This window comes from Bufo bufo, chromosome 3 (assembly GCF_905171765.1).
Source record: "Bufo bufo chromosome 3, aBufBuf1.1, whole genome shotgun sequence".
Taxonomy (NCBI): domain Eukaryota; kingdom Metazoa; phylum Chordata; class Amphibia; order Anura; family Bufonidae; genus Bufo; species Bufo bufo.
Window position 1 is genome coordinate 36,442,913 of NC_053391.1, and position 19,108 is coordinate 36,462,020.

Below are 19,108 nucleotides of genomic sequence, written 5' to 3' on the forward strand. Positions count from 1 at the left end.
AACGGCCCATAGACTTCTACAGGCTCCCTATAGTTATCAATGATGCAAGCTGGCCAACCTCCTTTTTTATTTTTTCTACCCAATTTAGCCAAAGATCACAGACAGACAAAATATTTCCCCAAAAAATTCATGATAAAGACGAGACGTGATCTGTATAGCTCATATACTAACAAGAACATGAGAGCATCTACTATGACCAGTAAAGTGGTGACTTACACAAAAACCTGCTCCTCCAGCTTCAAAAACTATTAGGGATGAGCGAATTGACTTCGGATGTTTCAACCGAAGTCGATTCGCTCATCCCTAAAAACGATCACAGACACAATGCAGAAGTCCCTTATTATTATGGACTGTCCATAAACTTACAGACATTTGACATTCCTGGATCCTTACTTAGAGAGTTCATCGAAGAGTTAAAGCGGTAGTCCATTCTTAGACATTTTGGCATGTCCACCTCCGGGATTGTCCCCCTATAAGAATCACCAGGGTCCGCTGGTGCCCGTTGTCGCCATATTATCTATACACTTTTCTGGAGAGGCACCCACATTTACGGTGTGCACCCCTCTCTGTTGAAGTCTATTGGGGTTACAAAAAGAGCCAAGCCAGTGACCTCCTCATCAGTAGTCAGCGGACCTCCCCTTCTCCTGATAGGTGAGTAGAAGACAGTGTACATGTAAAGATAATGTTGGGTCACTCCCCATAATAACTGCATTGTTTTAAAATCAGGATTTGTGGACCTACATGATAGTTCTGATCCAACATGACCTACCGGAGTAGTTTGTCCGTACTCAGTCGCCCCTCTCCTGGTTTCTTCCACCGTTAGTCCTACAAGGATGAGTTTTGAAGTTTCGGGTGGAAACAGAGAATGGAGACAGGAACCCTCTACAGACCCTGAGCGGAGGTCCTTCAGCAGTCCCAATGACCTGACCCAAAGTCCCAGCAGTTACAGCAGCAGCAGAAGTGACAGAAGTAAGACAGGCTACAGCAACCGATCCCTCAGAGACAACTCATCCTCCGAGACATCAGGGGGTGAGAGCGAGACGCATAAAACGCCAGAGAAAAGGAAGAATAAGATGTGTCAAACCTTTCCAAAAGTTGGTAAGAAATTGTAATGACTATACGATGAGAAGAGTATGTGGTTGGATAAAGCAGGGGACTTCAATCCAGGGGCATAAGGGGGGGGGGACCATGGCCAGGAGCCTGAGGAGGCCCGAAGACCCAAACACATGACTGTTGGGGTCCTCTTACAAATTTGCACTGGGGGCCTGGATCTTCAAGTTACGCCTCTGTGCAAAGATTTTATGTATCTCTAAAATTCAAAAAGTTTTTGTGACATGTCTGGTTTAGTAACTCCTTGCATTCCTCATGTAAAAACAATTCTGGAGCATTAATTTTTATGGCTTATGTTATGTCATTCCTGTTAGAATTTTAGGAATAAATTGCCAGCAGTCCACAATAAAGGTCCAGATGGGTGTTACCAGTTGGTGGTGGGGGGGGGGGGGTCCCTGCACAGTCACTGGCAGCACTAATTGGATTGTGTCAGACTGTGCAGGCCCCAGCTGGTGCCGCCCAAGTGTACCTTTATTGTGAACTGCTGGTGGTTTTTCCATAGGAAACAATAGAGGAATGGCACAACATAGAGGCATTAGTATAGATCAGGGGTGCACAACCTGCGGCCCGGGGGCCACATGCGGCCCTTGTTTCCATTCTGTGCGGCCCCCCAACCATCTGGTAACATATGTATTTCTATGTCTTGTGGCTGCTCACATGTATTTTTCATGTATTTCTCCATTAGATAGAAGTACTAGAAGTGTAACTAGACATTTATGATATATAGTATATGTTCAATATGCCATAGAAATAGTATTTCAGTTGGTAATACCACTTTCAGTTTTATTTTCGGCCCTTAGAATTGGTTTAGGCTGACAATGTGGCCCCCAATCAGAAAAGGTTGTGCACCCCTGGTATAGATGCTCCCAAATCGTAATTACATGCAAGTAGTTACTAAAACAGACATGTCAGGAGAGGTGACGGCTCTCCTTTAAAGTTTACAGTGCATTGTAAAATGCACTACATACATAACATTTTTGTAAGGGGTGATTTTTTATTTTTCTATTTCTATTTAGGTATTGTGGGGTTTCGCTCTGGTAGATAGGGTAAGCAGACGCAGTACAGAGGCAAAAGACAAGTTCTTAACGCAAAACTTCAGTGTTTATTCACACTTGAGGGAAGTTAGTTTGCAGTCTTGGTGTTACTTCACACAAATTGGAAAGTTCATGTAAGAAAAGTCACCTTGATGTCAGTTCTGCCTCCAGCAGTCCACGGCAGGCCTTAGGGGGCCTGTTTCCTCGGCCCATGGGTCTCAGCCCTCCAACCTGGCACCAAGCCTCAGATGCCAAAACTGATTTCCTGCTGCTGAGCCCAGCTGCCTATTTAAGGACAGCCAGGTACTGCCAAAAACCCAGACCGGCAATTAAAATCCAGTCCGGAATTTGACCCCACCTGGCTGCAAATCAGCCCAGCAGCACACGCTGGGAGGAAGATAGCTGTTTTCCCAGACCATTCCCCTCACTGTGTCACAGTACTGTATTGTGTCACTGTCTGGTGTCTTAAAGGGAATCTGTCACTAGCAATTTACCAATTATTTTTTCATGAATCCATGTTTAACAGAGTACCTTTTTTCCATCTGTCTTGTTCTTTTGATTGTGAGTCTTGTCATTTCTTCAAAAAATTGATTCTTATGATATGTAAATGACGCTGTAAGGAGCCCAGAGGGGCGTTATTCTTTCTCCACGGTGCCCAGGAACGCCCCTCTGAAGTGCCGTGCCCGCCGAAATTTGAAAACTAATAATGCCTCCAAGTTCATCTAAATCGCCTCACAGAGGCGTGGCTAAGTGCTCAACACCCCCCTCCTCAGCGCCGCGCTCTGCGGCAAACACCCCGATCCTCCTCTCGCCGGCATCCCAAATCCCGCGCAGGCACAATGCCGGCGATTGCCTGCGCTATGATAAGATGACTGACGGCACTGCGCCTGCGCGGGATTTGGGATGCCGGCGAGAGGAGGATCGGGGTGTTTGCCGCAGAGCGCGGCGCTGAGGAGGGGGGGTGTTGAGCACTTAGCCGCCCCTCTGGGAGGCGATTTAGATGAACTTGGAGGCGTTATTAGTTTTCAAATTTAGGCGGGCACGGCACTTCAGAGGGGCGTTCCTGGGCACCGTGGAGAAAGAATAACGCCCCTCTGGGCTCCTTACAGCGTCATTTACATATCATAAGAATCGATTTTTTGAAGAAATGACAAGACTCACAATCAAAAGAACAAGACAGATGGAAAAAAGGTACTCTGTTAAACATGGATTCATGAAAAAAAAAATTGGTAAATTGCTAGTGACAGATTCCCTTTAAGGTGTGAATGGCGATTGTATTTGATATTTCTTATTATCCTTGCAAAGAAAAAAATACTTTTTTATTTATCATGGGCTATTGAGCATTTGCAAAAAATAACCAATACGTTTAGCCATAAAACAAAACTTAAAATGGAGCTAAAAATGTTAAAACAGGGGTGTAGCTATCAAGCGTGTAGAGGTAGCAGGACAGCCAACCCAGGTCCTGATACCTCTGGGTGCAAAAACATGATATACTGTAAGTCTTCTTATGAATATTCAGTAACCCAGAACAATCCAGCACCTGTCAAGTCCAATGAAAGGCACAATAAAGGAATAAAAAACACCAAAACTTGAGTAAGACCTGCGGGGGCGGAGCATGACAGAGAGAGAACATCCTTGTGTTATGCCCCGCCCCTAAGGTCCTGTACTAGGCAAACAGTAGCAGCTCTTCATGGCGTGTTTCTTTAGTAATGAAGCAATTTTGTGATTAGCAGACAAAGGATTTTCCTGGAGGAAGTCACCACCTTGGAAGCGGTTGTCCTTGAAGCCACAACATGCGCCATTCCCCACCTGCAAAGCAGAAAATGACGTCACACAGCGTGTCTTATCAGCACAAGTTTGCAAAATTAAGGAACTGAAGGATGAAATGTGCCACGTCCAGCGCACCCTAGAGGCAGTGAACCGCGAGAACCGGCTGCTGACCCATCTCCAGCACAGACACATGAAGGCGCTGCAGAAGTATGAGAGCACAGAGGGCGGTATACACCACCTTATATCCAGGCACAATAATGAAGTAAGGACACTGAGAGAAAACCTAAGAGCCACTCAGGAGAGCGAGCGAGGGCTGACCCTGAAACTGAAAATAGCAGAAAGCGAATTACTGAAGGCAAAGGACAGCATACGGCGGTTACAGCGACTCTCTGAGGATAAGAATCTCGCCGAGAGAGAAGAGCTCAATAATAAGTTATCCAATCTTCTCATTAAGATGGAAATCGACAGCACCAAAGTCAAGGTACACCCCTGTCACCCAGATAGACCCTGTGGGTTAGGGCCTCCTAGAAATAAGTGAGACAACAAAAAAAAAAGGGGGTCTGCACTCGAAACTTAAAAATGTCCGTATGTGAGTAAATCCGAAGTCAGAGCTGTAGTTAAAAGTTTGGTAATTATATTTCTTTTTATTTACAGAGATATAGCCAATTCTTTCTTGTTCTGTTGCGGCCATTTTTGAAGGAAATGACAACAGGAAGTGAAGCCGTATTAGTAAGAAGCTGCAAACTCTCCTGTTATCAGCATGTTTGACTGAAGTGAGGGCCTGTCATCAGTTTTTGAGAATCCTACTGACCGGGGGGGGGTCGCATGCCCCCATTTCCAGGGACAGCCCTAGATACATCCATTGCCCAAACAAGTGATGGCCACATGTCCCCTGTAAGTGCCCCATATATAGTGCAGCACACCACACAAATTGGATGTCAAATGCCTACTAAAAGGTGCCTGCCATATGCCCCTACCATAATACCATTTTTTTAACCCCCTGTAAGTGCCAGCCATGCACCCCTAATAAGTTCCTGCCTCATGCTCTCCTCCCCTCATAAGGACTCCTTCCCAATTTGTAGAATATAACCTCCTCTGGTCTTCTCCCATGGGTTTCTCCATCAGCAGGAGGAAGCATCACATAAAGATACTGCCACCTGCTTGACTGTTGTGTGCTATAAAACAGACATAATGTTTTCCGATTCCAAATAGGTCTCTAGGAACCTTTTGGGAGGCGGTGGGGACTCTTGGACCTGAAATATGGAATAGTCCACCGGAACAATATGGCTGCTTTTCTGCAAAAACCACCACTGCTGATTACTTAGAGATGACTTCTGCTCTAACTTCTGATTTACTAGTACATGGACTATTTTAAAAATGGTTAGAAAATCATGGCTGCTTTCTTCCAAAATCAGTGCCACCCCTGTCCTCAGGTTAGTTGTGGTATTGCAGCTCAGTTCCATTAACACCAATTAATGGAGCTGAACTGCAATACCAGACACGACCAGTTGGACAGTTGTGGCGCTGTTTCTTGAAGAAAGCAGCCATGTCTTTCTATTCCTCAGTAACTCCTTGGGTGGAGTTTCTCTTTCACATACAACAGCAGCACCACTGCTACCTGTGGTATCCAAAATGCAACCAAATTGCACACCCACCAGCCAATAACTACACTATTTTGCAGTAAAATCGGCGGTCACAGATGGCGTAGCTTCGGTCTATGTGGCCAGCTGTGGCATCCCCTAATGGTTTAGGCTGGGGCTGCACGGTGACCAAAGATCACTGTATAGCACTGCAACCTCGCAACATAATGTAAGTGAGTGGGTGACATTATGATCCGCAAGAATGGCAAAAAATACAATTGTGTGGGAATTTTTGTGACTATTGGGTCACAGTTGCGGCAACTTATGGTTTGCAAAGCGTCCCCGTTTCCTTGCATTATTGCAATTCGGCCAGTGCTACACAGCCACTTTTGGTAGCAGTGGCCTAACCTTACGTCTACTAGGTCAGTTTTCTGAGATCACATGGAAAGTTGAAGTTTGTGATTTGTTCACATGTTGCAGTACTGCTTGGTGGTTATTGTTGCTGTGTCTGTGGGTTGGTGTGGCCTGGTGCTCAGCCATCTTCTCTGTCATCATCTTCTCCATTCAGTCCGTACAACTTCTCTCAGCCGCCTCGTCTCTGCAGAGTGTGACGCGCAGACATCTTAGCTTCCTTACTTTTCTGTACCCCCAAATACTATCCTAAAGAAAAATGAGTGCCCCCCATAGTAACAGTACTCCTCATAGTCCCACCAATAGTAATTCCCTTCTAAAATGCTCTCATTAGTAATACTGCCCCCTACTGGACCCAACAGTGATAATGCTCCCCAAGAGTGCCCCCATTAGTAGAAGAGCCCTCCAGTATTAATAATACCCTCACAGAGCCCCCAGTAGAAATAAAGCCCCCTATTGTTCCCCCAGTGGTAATAAAGCTCTCTGCAGACCCCTCAGTAGTAATAAGGCCCCCATAGTGCTCTTAGTAGAAATAATGCGGATCTATAAGTCCCTCCTATAGAGCCCCCAGTAGTAATAAGAACGCCTAATGTCTCCTGGATTTAAAATCCCCCCACAGTGCCCCCAGTATTTATATCGCCCCGTACTGTTATAATGCTCACCCTGAAGTGCCCCAAATATTTATAATGCCGCCTGTAGTGCCCCCTGTAGTTATATTTCTCTGTTTAGTGTCCTCAGAAATTATAATACCTCAGCACCTCCGCCATACAGTCCCATGTAAATAACATTATTTCCCTCCCTCCGCTATAGAGTCCCCCATATAAATACCATCACATCATCTCTCCAGCCCCCTCCAATATAGTAAATGTAAATAACATCCCTCTCTATCTACAGCTCCCTTTAAAATACAGTCCCATGTAAATAATATCACACCATCTCTCCTGCCCCTTCCAATATACAGGCCCATGTAAATAATATCCCTCTCTCTCTACAGCCCCCTCTAAAATACAGTCCCATGTAAATACCATCACACAATCTTTCCTGCCCCCTCCAATATACAGTCCCATGTAAATAACATCCCTCTCTATCTTCAGCCCCCTCTAAAATATAGTCCCATGTAAATACCATCACACCATCTCTCCTGCCCCTTCCAATATACAGTCCCATGTAAATAACATCACCCCCTTCCCCCAGCCACCTTTAACATACAGTCCCATGTAAATAACATCACCTCCTCAATATTCAGTCCCATATAAATAACATCACTCCCCCCCAGACACCTTCAACATACAGTCCCATGTAAATAAAATCACCCCTTCCCAGCCACCTCCAACATGCAGTCCCATGTAAATAACATTACCCCTTAACATCCAATCCCATGTAAATAATATCAGTCCCTCCCACAGCTGCCTTCAACATACAGTCCCATGTAAATAACATCACCCTACCCCAGCCACTTCCAAATTTCAGTCCCATGTAATTACCATTACTCCATCTCACTGTCCCATGTAAATAACTTCCCTCCCTTCAGCCCCAACATACAGTCCCAGTTAAATAACTACAACTCCCAACATTGCTCTGCCTCTCACACTGAGTAATTTTCACTTACCTCTCCTCATGTAGCAGACCTCAACACAGCCTCTTCCCAAGACTTCTCTTCACTGCTGAGCCATCCTCTCCTGCACTGGTCACATGACGGTGACATCATCCCAGGTCCTTTTCAGCTACTGCATTTAGAACTGATCACATGACCTATGATGTCATCACAGGTCCTTCAGCTCTTGCAGTGCATTAGATTCAATTGTATTGCTGTCCTGAGGACGGCAATACAGTTATATCTAACAGACAGGCAGTACATTCGGGCCTGGGACAAAACATCAGGGGCGCAGGCCCCGAATGTTTTGACCTAGCAACGCCCCTGCTACTGGCAATAGCCAAGCTGGCTCGGCCATCTCTGGTGTTCCCATACAAGTGAATAGAGCAGTGGTCACACATGCGCAGTGATCTCTATATATTTATTTCTATGGGACTGCCGAAAATTTTCAGAACTCCCATAGAAATTAATGGAGAGCACGCTGCACATGTACGATGCGCCTTCCTTCACTTTCAAGGGTTCGTCCTGGAGATAGGTGCGGGTCCCTAAGATGACAACTGAATCTGCGGCAGAAGTCCAACCATTGATACCACACTTCACAGCCATGGTAGAAGCAGAGAACCTCCCAACCATACAAATTCAGGAGCATTTAGGCCCCACGCCCTGCCCTTTCCAGGAAAGCCGCCAAAATAACCAAGAAATGCCTATTTTATGCAAATAGGAGGAAGCCCAACCCCTTTTGTGGCCCAGATTGAGGGGCAGCACTCTTGGTAGGTATGGGGCATTTAGGGTCCATTCACACGTCCGTAAGTGTTTTGCGGACACTATAATAGAAAATACCTTTTCTGGTCTGCAATTGCGGACAAGAATAGGACAAGTTCTATTTTTTTCAGAAACTGAAAAAAACGGATCCTGAAAAAACGGATGCGGATCCCAAAAATGCGGATCCCGAATGCAGACCCAAATTACGGACGTGTGAATGGACCCTTAGGCCTCTTTCACACTACAGTATGTCCATTTCAGTGTTTTGCGTTCCGTTTTTCACGGATCTGTTTTTCCGTTTTTTGTTTCTGTTGTGTTTCCGTTTCGGTTCCGTTTTTCCGTTCCGTTTTTCCGTATGGCATATACTGTATACAGTAATTACATAGAGAAAATTGGGCTGGGCATAACATTTTCAATAGATGGTTCAGAAAAAAACGGAACGGAAACGGAAGACATACGGATGCATTTCCGTATGTGTTCCGTTTTTTTTGCGGACCCATTGACTTTAATGGAGCCACGGAACGTGATTTGCGGCCAAATATAGGACATGTTCTATCTTTCAACGGAACGGAAAAACGGAAATATGGAAACGGAATGCATACGGAACACATTCCGTTTTTTTTGCGGAACCATTGAAATGAATGGTTCCGTATACGGGCTGTATACGGAACGCAAAAAACGGACCGCAAAACGGAAAAAAAAACGGTAGTGTGAAAGAGGCCTTAAGATGATTGACATGGCCTCACTTGGTAAAAGTGCCAAAAACCATGACAACTCATGCCTCCATATACATAGTCTGACAACCTGGCACCCTGCATCTATACACACAGCAGAAATGTTCCTGTATATGAATGGAAACCGTTCAGCACACACAGCTCCATTCACTTCTTCCTGCTCCTCTTGCAGGTACTGGAGAAACAACTCCACCTGACGGCGCGCTTCTATGACCGCCAGATGTCTCTAGAAAGTAAGAAGGCGTCTGAGGCCCGCGACACCGCGAGGAGGCTGCAGGATCACATCCTAGTACTGCAGCAGACTATAAAGGTGAAGTAGGGGGGGCAGCCTTGAGCCGTGGGGGTCCGGGTGTTGTGGTCATAACACAGTGAACAGCACCGTCATTTACTGGACAGTGCCATATTTTTGCAATCGTGGCATTAAAGCGGTGGGGTTTATGCAAATATGACATAAAAGGGGCGTTTTTTTGCCACAAACGTAATCTCTTGGCCCCCAATTTACCCCCTCCACTTCCATCTATGGAACCATGTGACATTTACAATACCGGTATCATCTCCTGTGCAGAGCGGTTCTGGAGCCCCCCCTCAGACACCAAGCCTGGGTGGAGCTGCTACCTCCCCACAGGAAAAAGAAAATCTAAGTGCAAAAGATGGCAAAAAAATGTAATGCCAAAATCAGCTGCACCCATATGGGGTTAACCCCATAATGCCCAGCAGGCTGGGATCTGTAATAGGACAGGCAATATTGGCCGTGATACACGATTGTCACACAACCAAAGATGGCTCTGTGGTGGCAGCGTGGCACGCAAGCAGCCGCCACCTCAGAGTTGCAAAAAATTCTAAATCTAGGTGCACTTATGTTAGTAAGTATGGGCCGATGTTTGATATAGCAGAGCACTGATGAAATGAAACAAAACAGCCCAAAAAGATTTTTCCATGAATATTGGGGGAGATTTATCAAACTGGTGTAAAGTAGAACTGGCTTAGGTGCCCATAGCAACCAATCAGATTCCACCTTTCATTTTGGACAGCTCCTTTGGAAAAAGAAAGGTGGAATCTGATTGGTTGCTGTGGGCACCTAAGCCAGTTCTACTTTACACCAGTTTGATAAATCTTCCCCATTGAGTTTTTAAAATATACCTTTCTGATAGAAGAGTCCCTTTAAAGGGGTTTTCCAGGTGGCATCCACATGCTTTAAAATACACTGCTCAAAGAAATAAAGGGAACACAAAAATAACACATCCTAGATCTGAATTAATTAAATATTCTTCTGAAATACTTTGTTCTTTACATAGTTGAATGTGCTGACAACAAAATCACACAAAAATTAAAAAATGGAAATCAAAATTTTCAACCCATGGAGGTCTGGATTTGGAGTCACCCTCAAAATTAAAGTGGAAAAACACCCTACAGGCTGATCGAACTTTGATGTAATGTCCTTAAAACAAGTCAAAATGAGGCTCAGTAGTGTGTGTGGCCTCCACGTGCCTGTATGACCTCCCTACAACGTCTGTGCATGCTCCTGATGAGGTGGCGGACGGTCTCCTGAGGGATCTCCTCCCAGACCTGGACTAAAGCATCTGCCAACTCCTGGACAGTCTGTGGTGCAACGTGACGTTGGTGGATAGAGCGAGACATGATGTCCCAGATGTGCTCAATTGGATTCAGGTCTGGGGAACGGGCGGGCAAGTCCATAGCATCAATGCCTTCATCTTGCAGGAACTGCTGACACACTCCAGCCACATGAGGTCTAGCATTGTCTTGCATTAGGAGGAACCCAGGGCCAACCGCACCAGCATATGGTCTCACAAGGGGTCTGAGGATCTCATCTCGGTACCTAATGGCAGTCAGGCTACCTCTGGCGAGCACATGGAGGGCTGTGCGGCCCTCCAAAGAAATGCCACCCCACACCATTACTGACCCAATGCCAAACCGGTCATGCTGGAGGATGTTGCAGGCAGCAGAACGTTCTCCACGGCGTCTCCAGACTCTGTCACGTCTGTCACATGTGCTCAGTGTGAACCTGCTTTCATCTGTGAAGAGCACAGGGCGCCAGTGGCGAATTTGCCAATCTTGGTGTTCTCTGGCAAATGCCAAACGTCCTGCACGGTGTTGGGCTGTAAGCACAACCCCCACCTGTGGACGTCGGGCCCTCATATCACCCTCATGGAGTCTGTTTCTGACCGTTTGAGCAGTCACATGCACATTTGTGGCCTGCTGGAGGTCATTTTACAGGGCTCTGGCAGTGCTCCTCCTGTTCCTCCTTGCACAAAGGCGGAGGTAGCGGTCCTGCTGCTGGGTTGTTGCCCTCCTACGGCCTCCTCCACGTCTCCTGATGTACTGGCCTGTCTCCTGGTAGCGCCTCCATGCTCTGGACACTACGCTGACAGACACAGCAAACCTTCTTGCCACAGCTCGCATTGATGTGCCATCCTGGATAAGCTGCACTACCTGAGCCACTTGTGTGGGTTGTAGACTCAGTCTCATGCTACCACTAGAGTGAAAGCACCGCCAGCATTCAAAAGTGACCAAAACATCAGCCAGGAAGCATAGGAACTGAGAAGTGTCTGTGGTCACCACCTGCAGAACCACTCCTTTATTGGGGGTGTCTTGCTAATTGCCTATAATTTCCACCTGTTGTCTATCCCATTTGCACAACAACATGTGAAATTGATTGTCACTCAGTGTTACTTCCTAAGTGGACAGTTTGATTTCACAGAAGTGTGATTGACTTGGAGTTACATTGTGTTGTTTAACCTCTTAAGGACATAGGGCGTACAGGTACGCCCTTGTGCCCTGGTACTTAAGGACACAGGGCGTACATGTACGCCCTGTGTATTTTTGATCACTGCCGTGCGGCTGGCAGTGATCGGAACCCGGTCGGCACCTAGGCTAAATGCGCGGGGGGGTCCCGTGACCCCCCCATGTCGGCGATCGCGGCAAACCGCAGGTCAATTCAGACCTGCGGTTTGCTGCGATTTCTGCAGTTTCTGGTCCCCGCGGTCCCTGACCGCGGGGATCAGAAACTTTATATGCCTAAAAAAACGTTTTATTCACCCCCCCCTGCACCCCCGAATGATTTTATGGTGGCGGGAGGTGCAGGGGGAGGGTTGCGGGCGGTGTGGGCGGTGCGCCTCCCCTTGTATAATCGTTGGTTTCTAGTGGGTATACCAGGGTGCCAGCACATTGCTGGCACCCTGGTATAAACGTCTGACATCTGCGATGCGATGTCAGCCGTTTAACTCTTTCCATACAGCGGTCCGTACGGACCGCTGTATGGAAAAGGTTAACAGCGCAGGGAGCTCCCTCCCTCTCCCATCGGGGGGCTGCTGTGCCTTTGCAGCCCCCCGATGGAGAGGGAGAGAGCCCCCAGACAGCCCCCCGAGAGATCCCCTCCTTACCCTTCCCCGTCTGCGAAGTTCTGAGCAGACGGGGAAGGTTCCCATGGCAACAGGACGCCTCTCAGGCGTCCTGCTGTCCATGGTGCTGAACAGATCTGTGCTAAAAGCATAGATCTGTTCAGTGTAAGTAAAATACAGTGCAGTACAATATATATTGTACTGTACTGTATTATACAGACATCAGACCCACTGGATCTTCAAGAACCAAGTGGGTCTGGGTCAAAAAAAAGTGAATAAAAGTGAAAAAAAAAGTAAAAATCAAAAAACACATTTATCACTGATAAAAAATGAAAAAAGTAAAATTCCCTACACATGTTTGGTATCGCCGCGTCCGTAACGACCTGATCTATAAAACGGTCATGTTACTTTACCCGAACGGTGAACACCATAAAAATAAAAAATAAAAAACTATGATGAAATTGAAATTTTGCCCACCTTACTTCCCAAAAAAGGTAATAAAAGTGATCAAAAAAGTCGCATGTACGCCAAAATTGTAACAATCAAACCGTCATCTCATCCCGCCAAAATCTTACCCTACCCAAGATAATCGCCCAAAAACTGAAAAAACTATGGCTCTTAGACTATGGAAACACTAAAACATGATTTTTTTTGTTTCAAAAATGAAATCATTGTGTAAAACTTACATAAATAAAAAATAAGTATACATATTAGGTATCGCCGCGTCCGTATCGCCCGGCTCTATAAAAATATCACATGATCTAACCCCTCAGATGACCACCGTAAAAAAATAAAAATAAAAACGGTGTAAAAAAAGCCATTTTTTGTCATCTTACGTCACAAAAAGTGTAATAGCAAGCAATCAAAAAGTCATATGCACCCCAAAATAGATGCCAATCAAACCGTCATCTCATCCCGCAAAAAATGAGACCCTACTTAAGATAATCGCCCAAAAACTGAAAAAACTATGGCTCTTAGACTATGGAGACACTAAAACATTTTTTTTGTTTTAAAAATGAAATCATTGTGTAAAACTTACATAAATAAAAAAAATTGTATACATATTAGGTATCGCCTCGTCCGTGACAACCTGCTCTATAAAATTACCACATGATCTAACCTGTCAGATGAATTTTGTAAATAACAAAAAAAAAAACGGTGCCAAAAAAGCTATTTCTTTTGACCTTGCCGCACAAAAAGTGTAATATAGAGCAACCAAAAATCATATGTACCCTAAACTAGTACCAACAAAACTGCCAACCTATCCCGTAGTTTCTAAAATGGGGTCACTTTTTTGGAGTTTCTACTCTAGGGGTGCATCAGGGGGGCTTCAAATGGGACATGGTGTAAAAAAAAACTGTCCAGCAAAACCTGCCTTCCAAAAACCGTATGGCATTCCTTTCCTTCTGCGCCCTGCTGTGTGCCCGTACAGCAGTTTACGGCCACATATGGGGTGTTTCTGTAAACTACAGAATTAGGGCCATAAATAATGAGTTTTGTTTGGCTGTTAACCCTTGCTTTGTAACTGGAAAAAAATATTAACATGGAAAATCTGCCAAAAAAGTGAAATTTTGAAATTGTATCTCTATTTTCCATTAAATTTTGTGCAACACCTAAAGGGTTAACAAAGTTTGTAAAATCAGTTTTGAATACCTTGAGGGGTGTAGTTTCTTAGATGGGGTCACTTTTATGGAGTTTATAATCTAGGGGTGCATCAGGGGGGCTTCAAATGGGACATGGTGCCAAAAAAACAGTCCAGCAAAATCAGCCCTCCAAAAACCAAACGGCGCACCTTTCACTCTACGCCCCGCTGTGTGCCCGTACAGTAGTTTACGGCCACATATGGGGTGTTTCTGTAAACAGCAGAGTCAGGGCAATAAAGATACAGTCTTGTTTGGCTGTTAACCCTTGCTTTGTTAGTGGAAAAAATGGGTTAAAATGGAAAATTATGCAAAAAAATGAAATTCTCAAATTTCATCGCCATTTGCCAATAACTCTTGTGCAACACCTAAAGGGTTAACGACGTATGTAAAATCAGTTTTGAATACCTTGAGGGGTGTAGTTTCTTAGATGGGGTCACTTTTAGGGAGTTTCTCCTCTAGGGGTGCATCAGGGGGCTTCAAATGGGACATGGTGTAAATAAACCAGTCCATAAAAATCAGCCTTCCAAAAACCAAACGGCGCACCTTTCACTCTACGCCCCGCTGTGTGGCCGTACAGTAGTTTACGGCCACATATTGGGTGTTTCTGTAAACGGCAGAGTCAGGGCAATAAAGATACAGTCTTGTTTGGCTGTTAACCCTTGGTTTGTTAGTGGAAAAAATGGGTTAAAATGAAAAATTAGACAAAAAAATGAAATTCTCAAATTTCCTCCCTATTTGCCAATAACTCTTGTGCAACACCTAAAGGGTTAACAACGTATGCAAAATCAGTTTTGAATACCTTGAGGGGTGTAGTTTCTTAGATGGGGTCATTTTTGGGTGGTTTCTATAATGTAAGCCTCGCAAAGTGACTTGAGACCTGAACTGGTCCCTAAAAATTGAGTTTTTGTAAATTTCTGAAAAATTTCAAGATTTGCTTCTAAACTTCTAAGCCTTATAACATCCCCAAAAAATAAAATATCATTCCCAAAACAATTCAAACATGAAGTAGACATATGGGGAATGTAAAGTCATCACAATTTTTGGGGGTATTACTATGTATTACAGAAGTAGAGAAACTGAAACTTTGAAATTTGCAAATTTTTCCAAATTTTTGTTAAATTAGGTATTTTTTGGTGTAAAAAAATATTTTTTTTTTACTCCATTTTACCAGTGTCATGAAGTACAATATGTGACGAAAAAACAATCTCAGAACGGCCTGGATAAGTCAAAGCGTTTTAAAGTTATCAGCACTTAAAGGGACTCTGGTCAGATTTTCAAAAAATGGCCTGGTCCTAAGGTGTAAAAAGGCTGTGTCCTTAAGGGGTTAAGTGTTCCCTTTATTTTTTTGAGCAGTGTATTCATTTATGAAGGGCGCTGTGCTTTCGTCATGGATGATATCTGGTAGAAGAGGCGAACACACAACATGGGAGTAGTCCTAACACCGACCTCCAAGCAGAGACATTGCAGATTGGACTATATGACTAGCCTGTATGCTGCACGCTCCTCCCCCCATCTGCAGTACTTGCAATAGCTGCACATGTCACGAGGGCGCACTTATTACTTTTATTTTACATTAGATTTTTGTGGAGTCAACTCATCTAGAAAATAAACGCTACCAGTGATAGATAGACATGCAGATTATCCAAAAGGATCGCTGTGGAGCCCTTCCCTCACATCTTGAAACACTTTTCCATTGCCAATTTTACCCAAATTATAGAATTTTAAAAAAATCTATCCTAAGACTGCAGTACCACATCTGGCCAGCAGGGAGCACAAACCTCTCCTCTTTGACATTCACAGATGATGTTTAAACCTATGGTTCGCTGCTCAGTACAGAGAAAGCAATATTATATAGGGGGTATCCAGGTCTGAAATTCATAGATATGTCCCTCGTTATAGATATTGTTTATATGCCATTTAATTTTTTCCAGTATTGGTTGCGTTTTAGTGTTGCTCCATATCGGCACAGCTATAACCAGTGACTCCAGCTCAGCTGCATTGCCTAATGGGAGTATAAAGTAGTCATAATCTACTTATTGCTCTGATAGTGGCCCAGACTGATTCTCTGAGTTTCCACCACACTTTAAACTGCAGCTCTGCTTGCTCTGATTGGATGTATGTATGCATAAGCCCAACACAAGCAAACACATGCATGGGATGTGAACAGAGGCAGATTTTGGAGGCTATGATGCACAAATACTTTAGGGGAGTTACATAAAAAGTAACCCCCTAAATCTGTTATTGGAAGCTCCCTCTTTATGCTCTCACTTTAACTATGGAATGTTCCATAAAAAAAACCCTGCAGGGGGAATTCAGGTTCTCTATGGCCTCTTTCACACGGGCGAGATTTCCGCGCGGGTGCAATGCGTGAGGTGAACGAACCCATTCATTTCTATGGGGCTGTGCACATGAGCGGTGATTTTCACACATCACTTGTGCGTTGCGTGAAAATCGCAGCATGCTTTATATTGTGAGTTTTTCACGCAACGCAGGCCCCATAGAACTGAATGGGGCTGCGTGAAAATCGCAAGCATCTGCAAGCAAGTGCGGATGCGGTGCGATTTTCATGTATGGTTGCTAGGAGATGATTGGGCTGGGGACCCGATCATTATTATTTTCCATTATAACATGGTTATAAGGGAAAATAATAGCTTTCTTAATACAGAATGCTTAGTAAAATAGGGCTGGAGGGGTTAAATTATTATTATTTTTTTTAACTCACCTCATCCACTTGTTCGCGCAGCCCAGCTTCTCTTCTGTCTTCACCTTTGCTGTCCAGGAGGAAAAAGACCTGTGGTGACGTCACTGCGCTCATCACATGGTCCGTCACAGCGCAGTGACGTCACCACAGGTCCTTTTCCTCAAAGAAGAAGAAAGAAGAGAAGCCAGGCTGCGCAAACAAGTGGATTAAGGTGAGTTAAATTATTATTATTATTATTATTATTATTATTATTATTATTTTAACCCCTCCAGCCCTATTTTACTAAGCATTCTTTATTAAAATGCTATTATTTTTTTCCCTTCTAACCATGTTATAAGGGAAAATAATAAAATCTACACAACACCTAACCAGGGCCGGTTCTAGGTGAAATGGGGCCCTGGGGCGAAAAACAATAAAGGCCCCCCCCCCCTCCCCCCCATGACACTTGATGACTTTTACAGAAGAGACTGTATATTGTGTGGCACAGTGTAGACTATATGTGTATAACATAAACATATTTCATATGAAAACTTACAGTTACTTGGCCCTTGGGGATCTCGGACACCACTTCAACACTTGGCCGGGGGCTCGGCGGAGCTGATGTTGTGTTTTATCCTAATGGGAAAGATTTCATAATAAGGATTTGGAGAAGGGGCAGAGGGATAGCAGAGCAGGGAGAGGCTGGTGCTGCTACTAGGGGGTCATACCATGGGGGAGTAATAAAGCCCATCATAATGCCCCCCTCCCCCAGTAGAAATAATTTTCCTTATAATGTGACAGTGCAAAAAATACCCCCTTGTAATGCCCCCAGGTGATCTAGTGTCCCCATAGTGCGTCCATAATGTGCCAGTATAAAATACCCCTATATAGTGCCCCCCAGTGAATGCCCCCATAGTGCTCCTCTCCCCCCTCCCTCCTAATGCCCCCCATAATGTACCAGTATAAAATACCCCTTCTCAGTGCCCCAGTAGATGACCCCATAGTACTCCTCTCTCCCTTCCCCATAGTACCCACCATAGTGTGTCCAAGTATAAAATGCCCCTATACAGAGCCACCATATAAAATAACCGTTCTTTGTGGCCTCAGTAGATGCCCCTATAGTGCCCACCAATAATGTGCCAGTAATAAGTGCCCCCAATAATGTGCCAGTAATAAGTGCCCCCATAGATGTCCCCCAATCATGTGCCAGTAATAAGAGCCCCCCATATCATGTGACGGTAGCCAGAGCCCCCCCCCCCATCATGTGCCAGTAGCCAGAGCCCCCCCCATCATGTGCCAGTAGCCAGAGCCCCCCATCATGTGCCAGTAGCCAGAGCCCCCTATATCATGTGCCAGTAGCCAGAGCCCCCCTATATCATGTGCCAGTAGCCAGAGCACCCCCCAATATCATGTGCCAGTAGCCAGAGCCCCCCTATCATGTGCCAGTAGCCAGAGCCCCCCTATCATGTGCCAGTAGCCAGAGCCCCCCTATCATGTGCCAGTAGCCAGAGCCCCCCTATATCATGTGCCAGTAGCCAGAGCCCCCTTATCATGTGCCAGTAGCCAGAGCCCCCCCATCATGTGCCAGTAGCCATAGGCCCCCCCATCATGTGCCAGTAGCCAGAGGCCCCCCCCATCATGTGCCAGTAGCCAGAGCCCCCCCCCCCCAATATCATGTGCCAGTAGCCAGAGCCCCCCCTATATCATGTGCCAGTAGCCAGAGGCCCCCCTATCATGTGCCAGTAGCCAGAGCCCCCATCATGTGCCAGTAGCCAGAGCCCCCCCATCATGTGCCAGTAGCCAGAGCCCCCCCCATCATGTGCCAGTAGCCAGAGCCCCCCCATCATGTGCCAGTAGCCAGAGCCCCCCCCATCATGTGCCAGTAGCCAGAGCCCCCCCATCATGTGTGCTAGTAGCAATAGGCCCCCCCCCCATCATGTGCCAGTAGCCAGAGGCCCCCAATCATGTGCCAGTAGCCATAGCCCCTCCCCCCCCCATTCTGTACAAGACAGTAGCGCTTGCTCCTTCTTCTCTGCTCTGGGGGCGGAGCCTGTGGCAACGTCAGACAGACGCGAAGATGTACCTGCCTGTGCCGTGCGTGCCGCTCACAGCCATTGCTCTCAGTCGCCAGTCTCGACTCTCGAGTCTCTTAAAGAGGCAGGCAGCCGCAGGCAGAGCGGCCGCCGGCGGGGCGGCCCCTTCTTTAATTACATCACTCCGGACCGGACCGCCTGCCGCCCGGGACTCCTACGGAGTTAGCAGCGCCGCCACACTGTCCCACAGACAGAAAGAAATAGAGTTATAAAATAGAATGAATAGTAGTTAGTTGCACCTAACCCAAACCTGAACTTCTGCGAAGAAGTCCAGGTTCGGGTCTGGGTACCGAACATGCCGATTTTTCTCGTGCGGAAAAATCACGTGTTTTCCCGTG

The 19,108-nt window shown here is 45.7% G+C and overlaps 1 protein-coding gene across 1 annotated transcript in view; it reads left to right on the forward strand.

Moving 5' to 3' along the window:
* The first annotated feature begins 833 nt into the window (after window positions 1–833).
* LCA5L (lebercilin LCA5 like) overlaps window positions 834–19,108 on the forward strand; it is a 52,146-nt gene continuing 33,871 nt past the window's right edge. Inside the window, exons 1-3 of the mRNA XM_040422084.1 lie at window positions 834–1,098; window positions 3,878–4,395; window positions 9,168–9,305. Of these exons, the coding sequence (XP_040278018.1) occupies window positions 834–1,098; window positions 3,878–4,395; window positions 9,168–9,305 (921 nt within the window). The remainder of the gene's footprint in view (window positions 1,099–3,877; window positions 4,396–9,167; window positions 9,306–19,108) is intronic.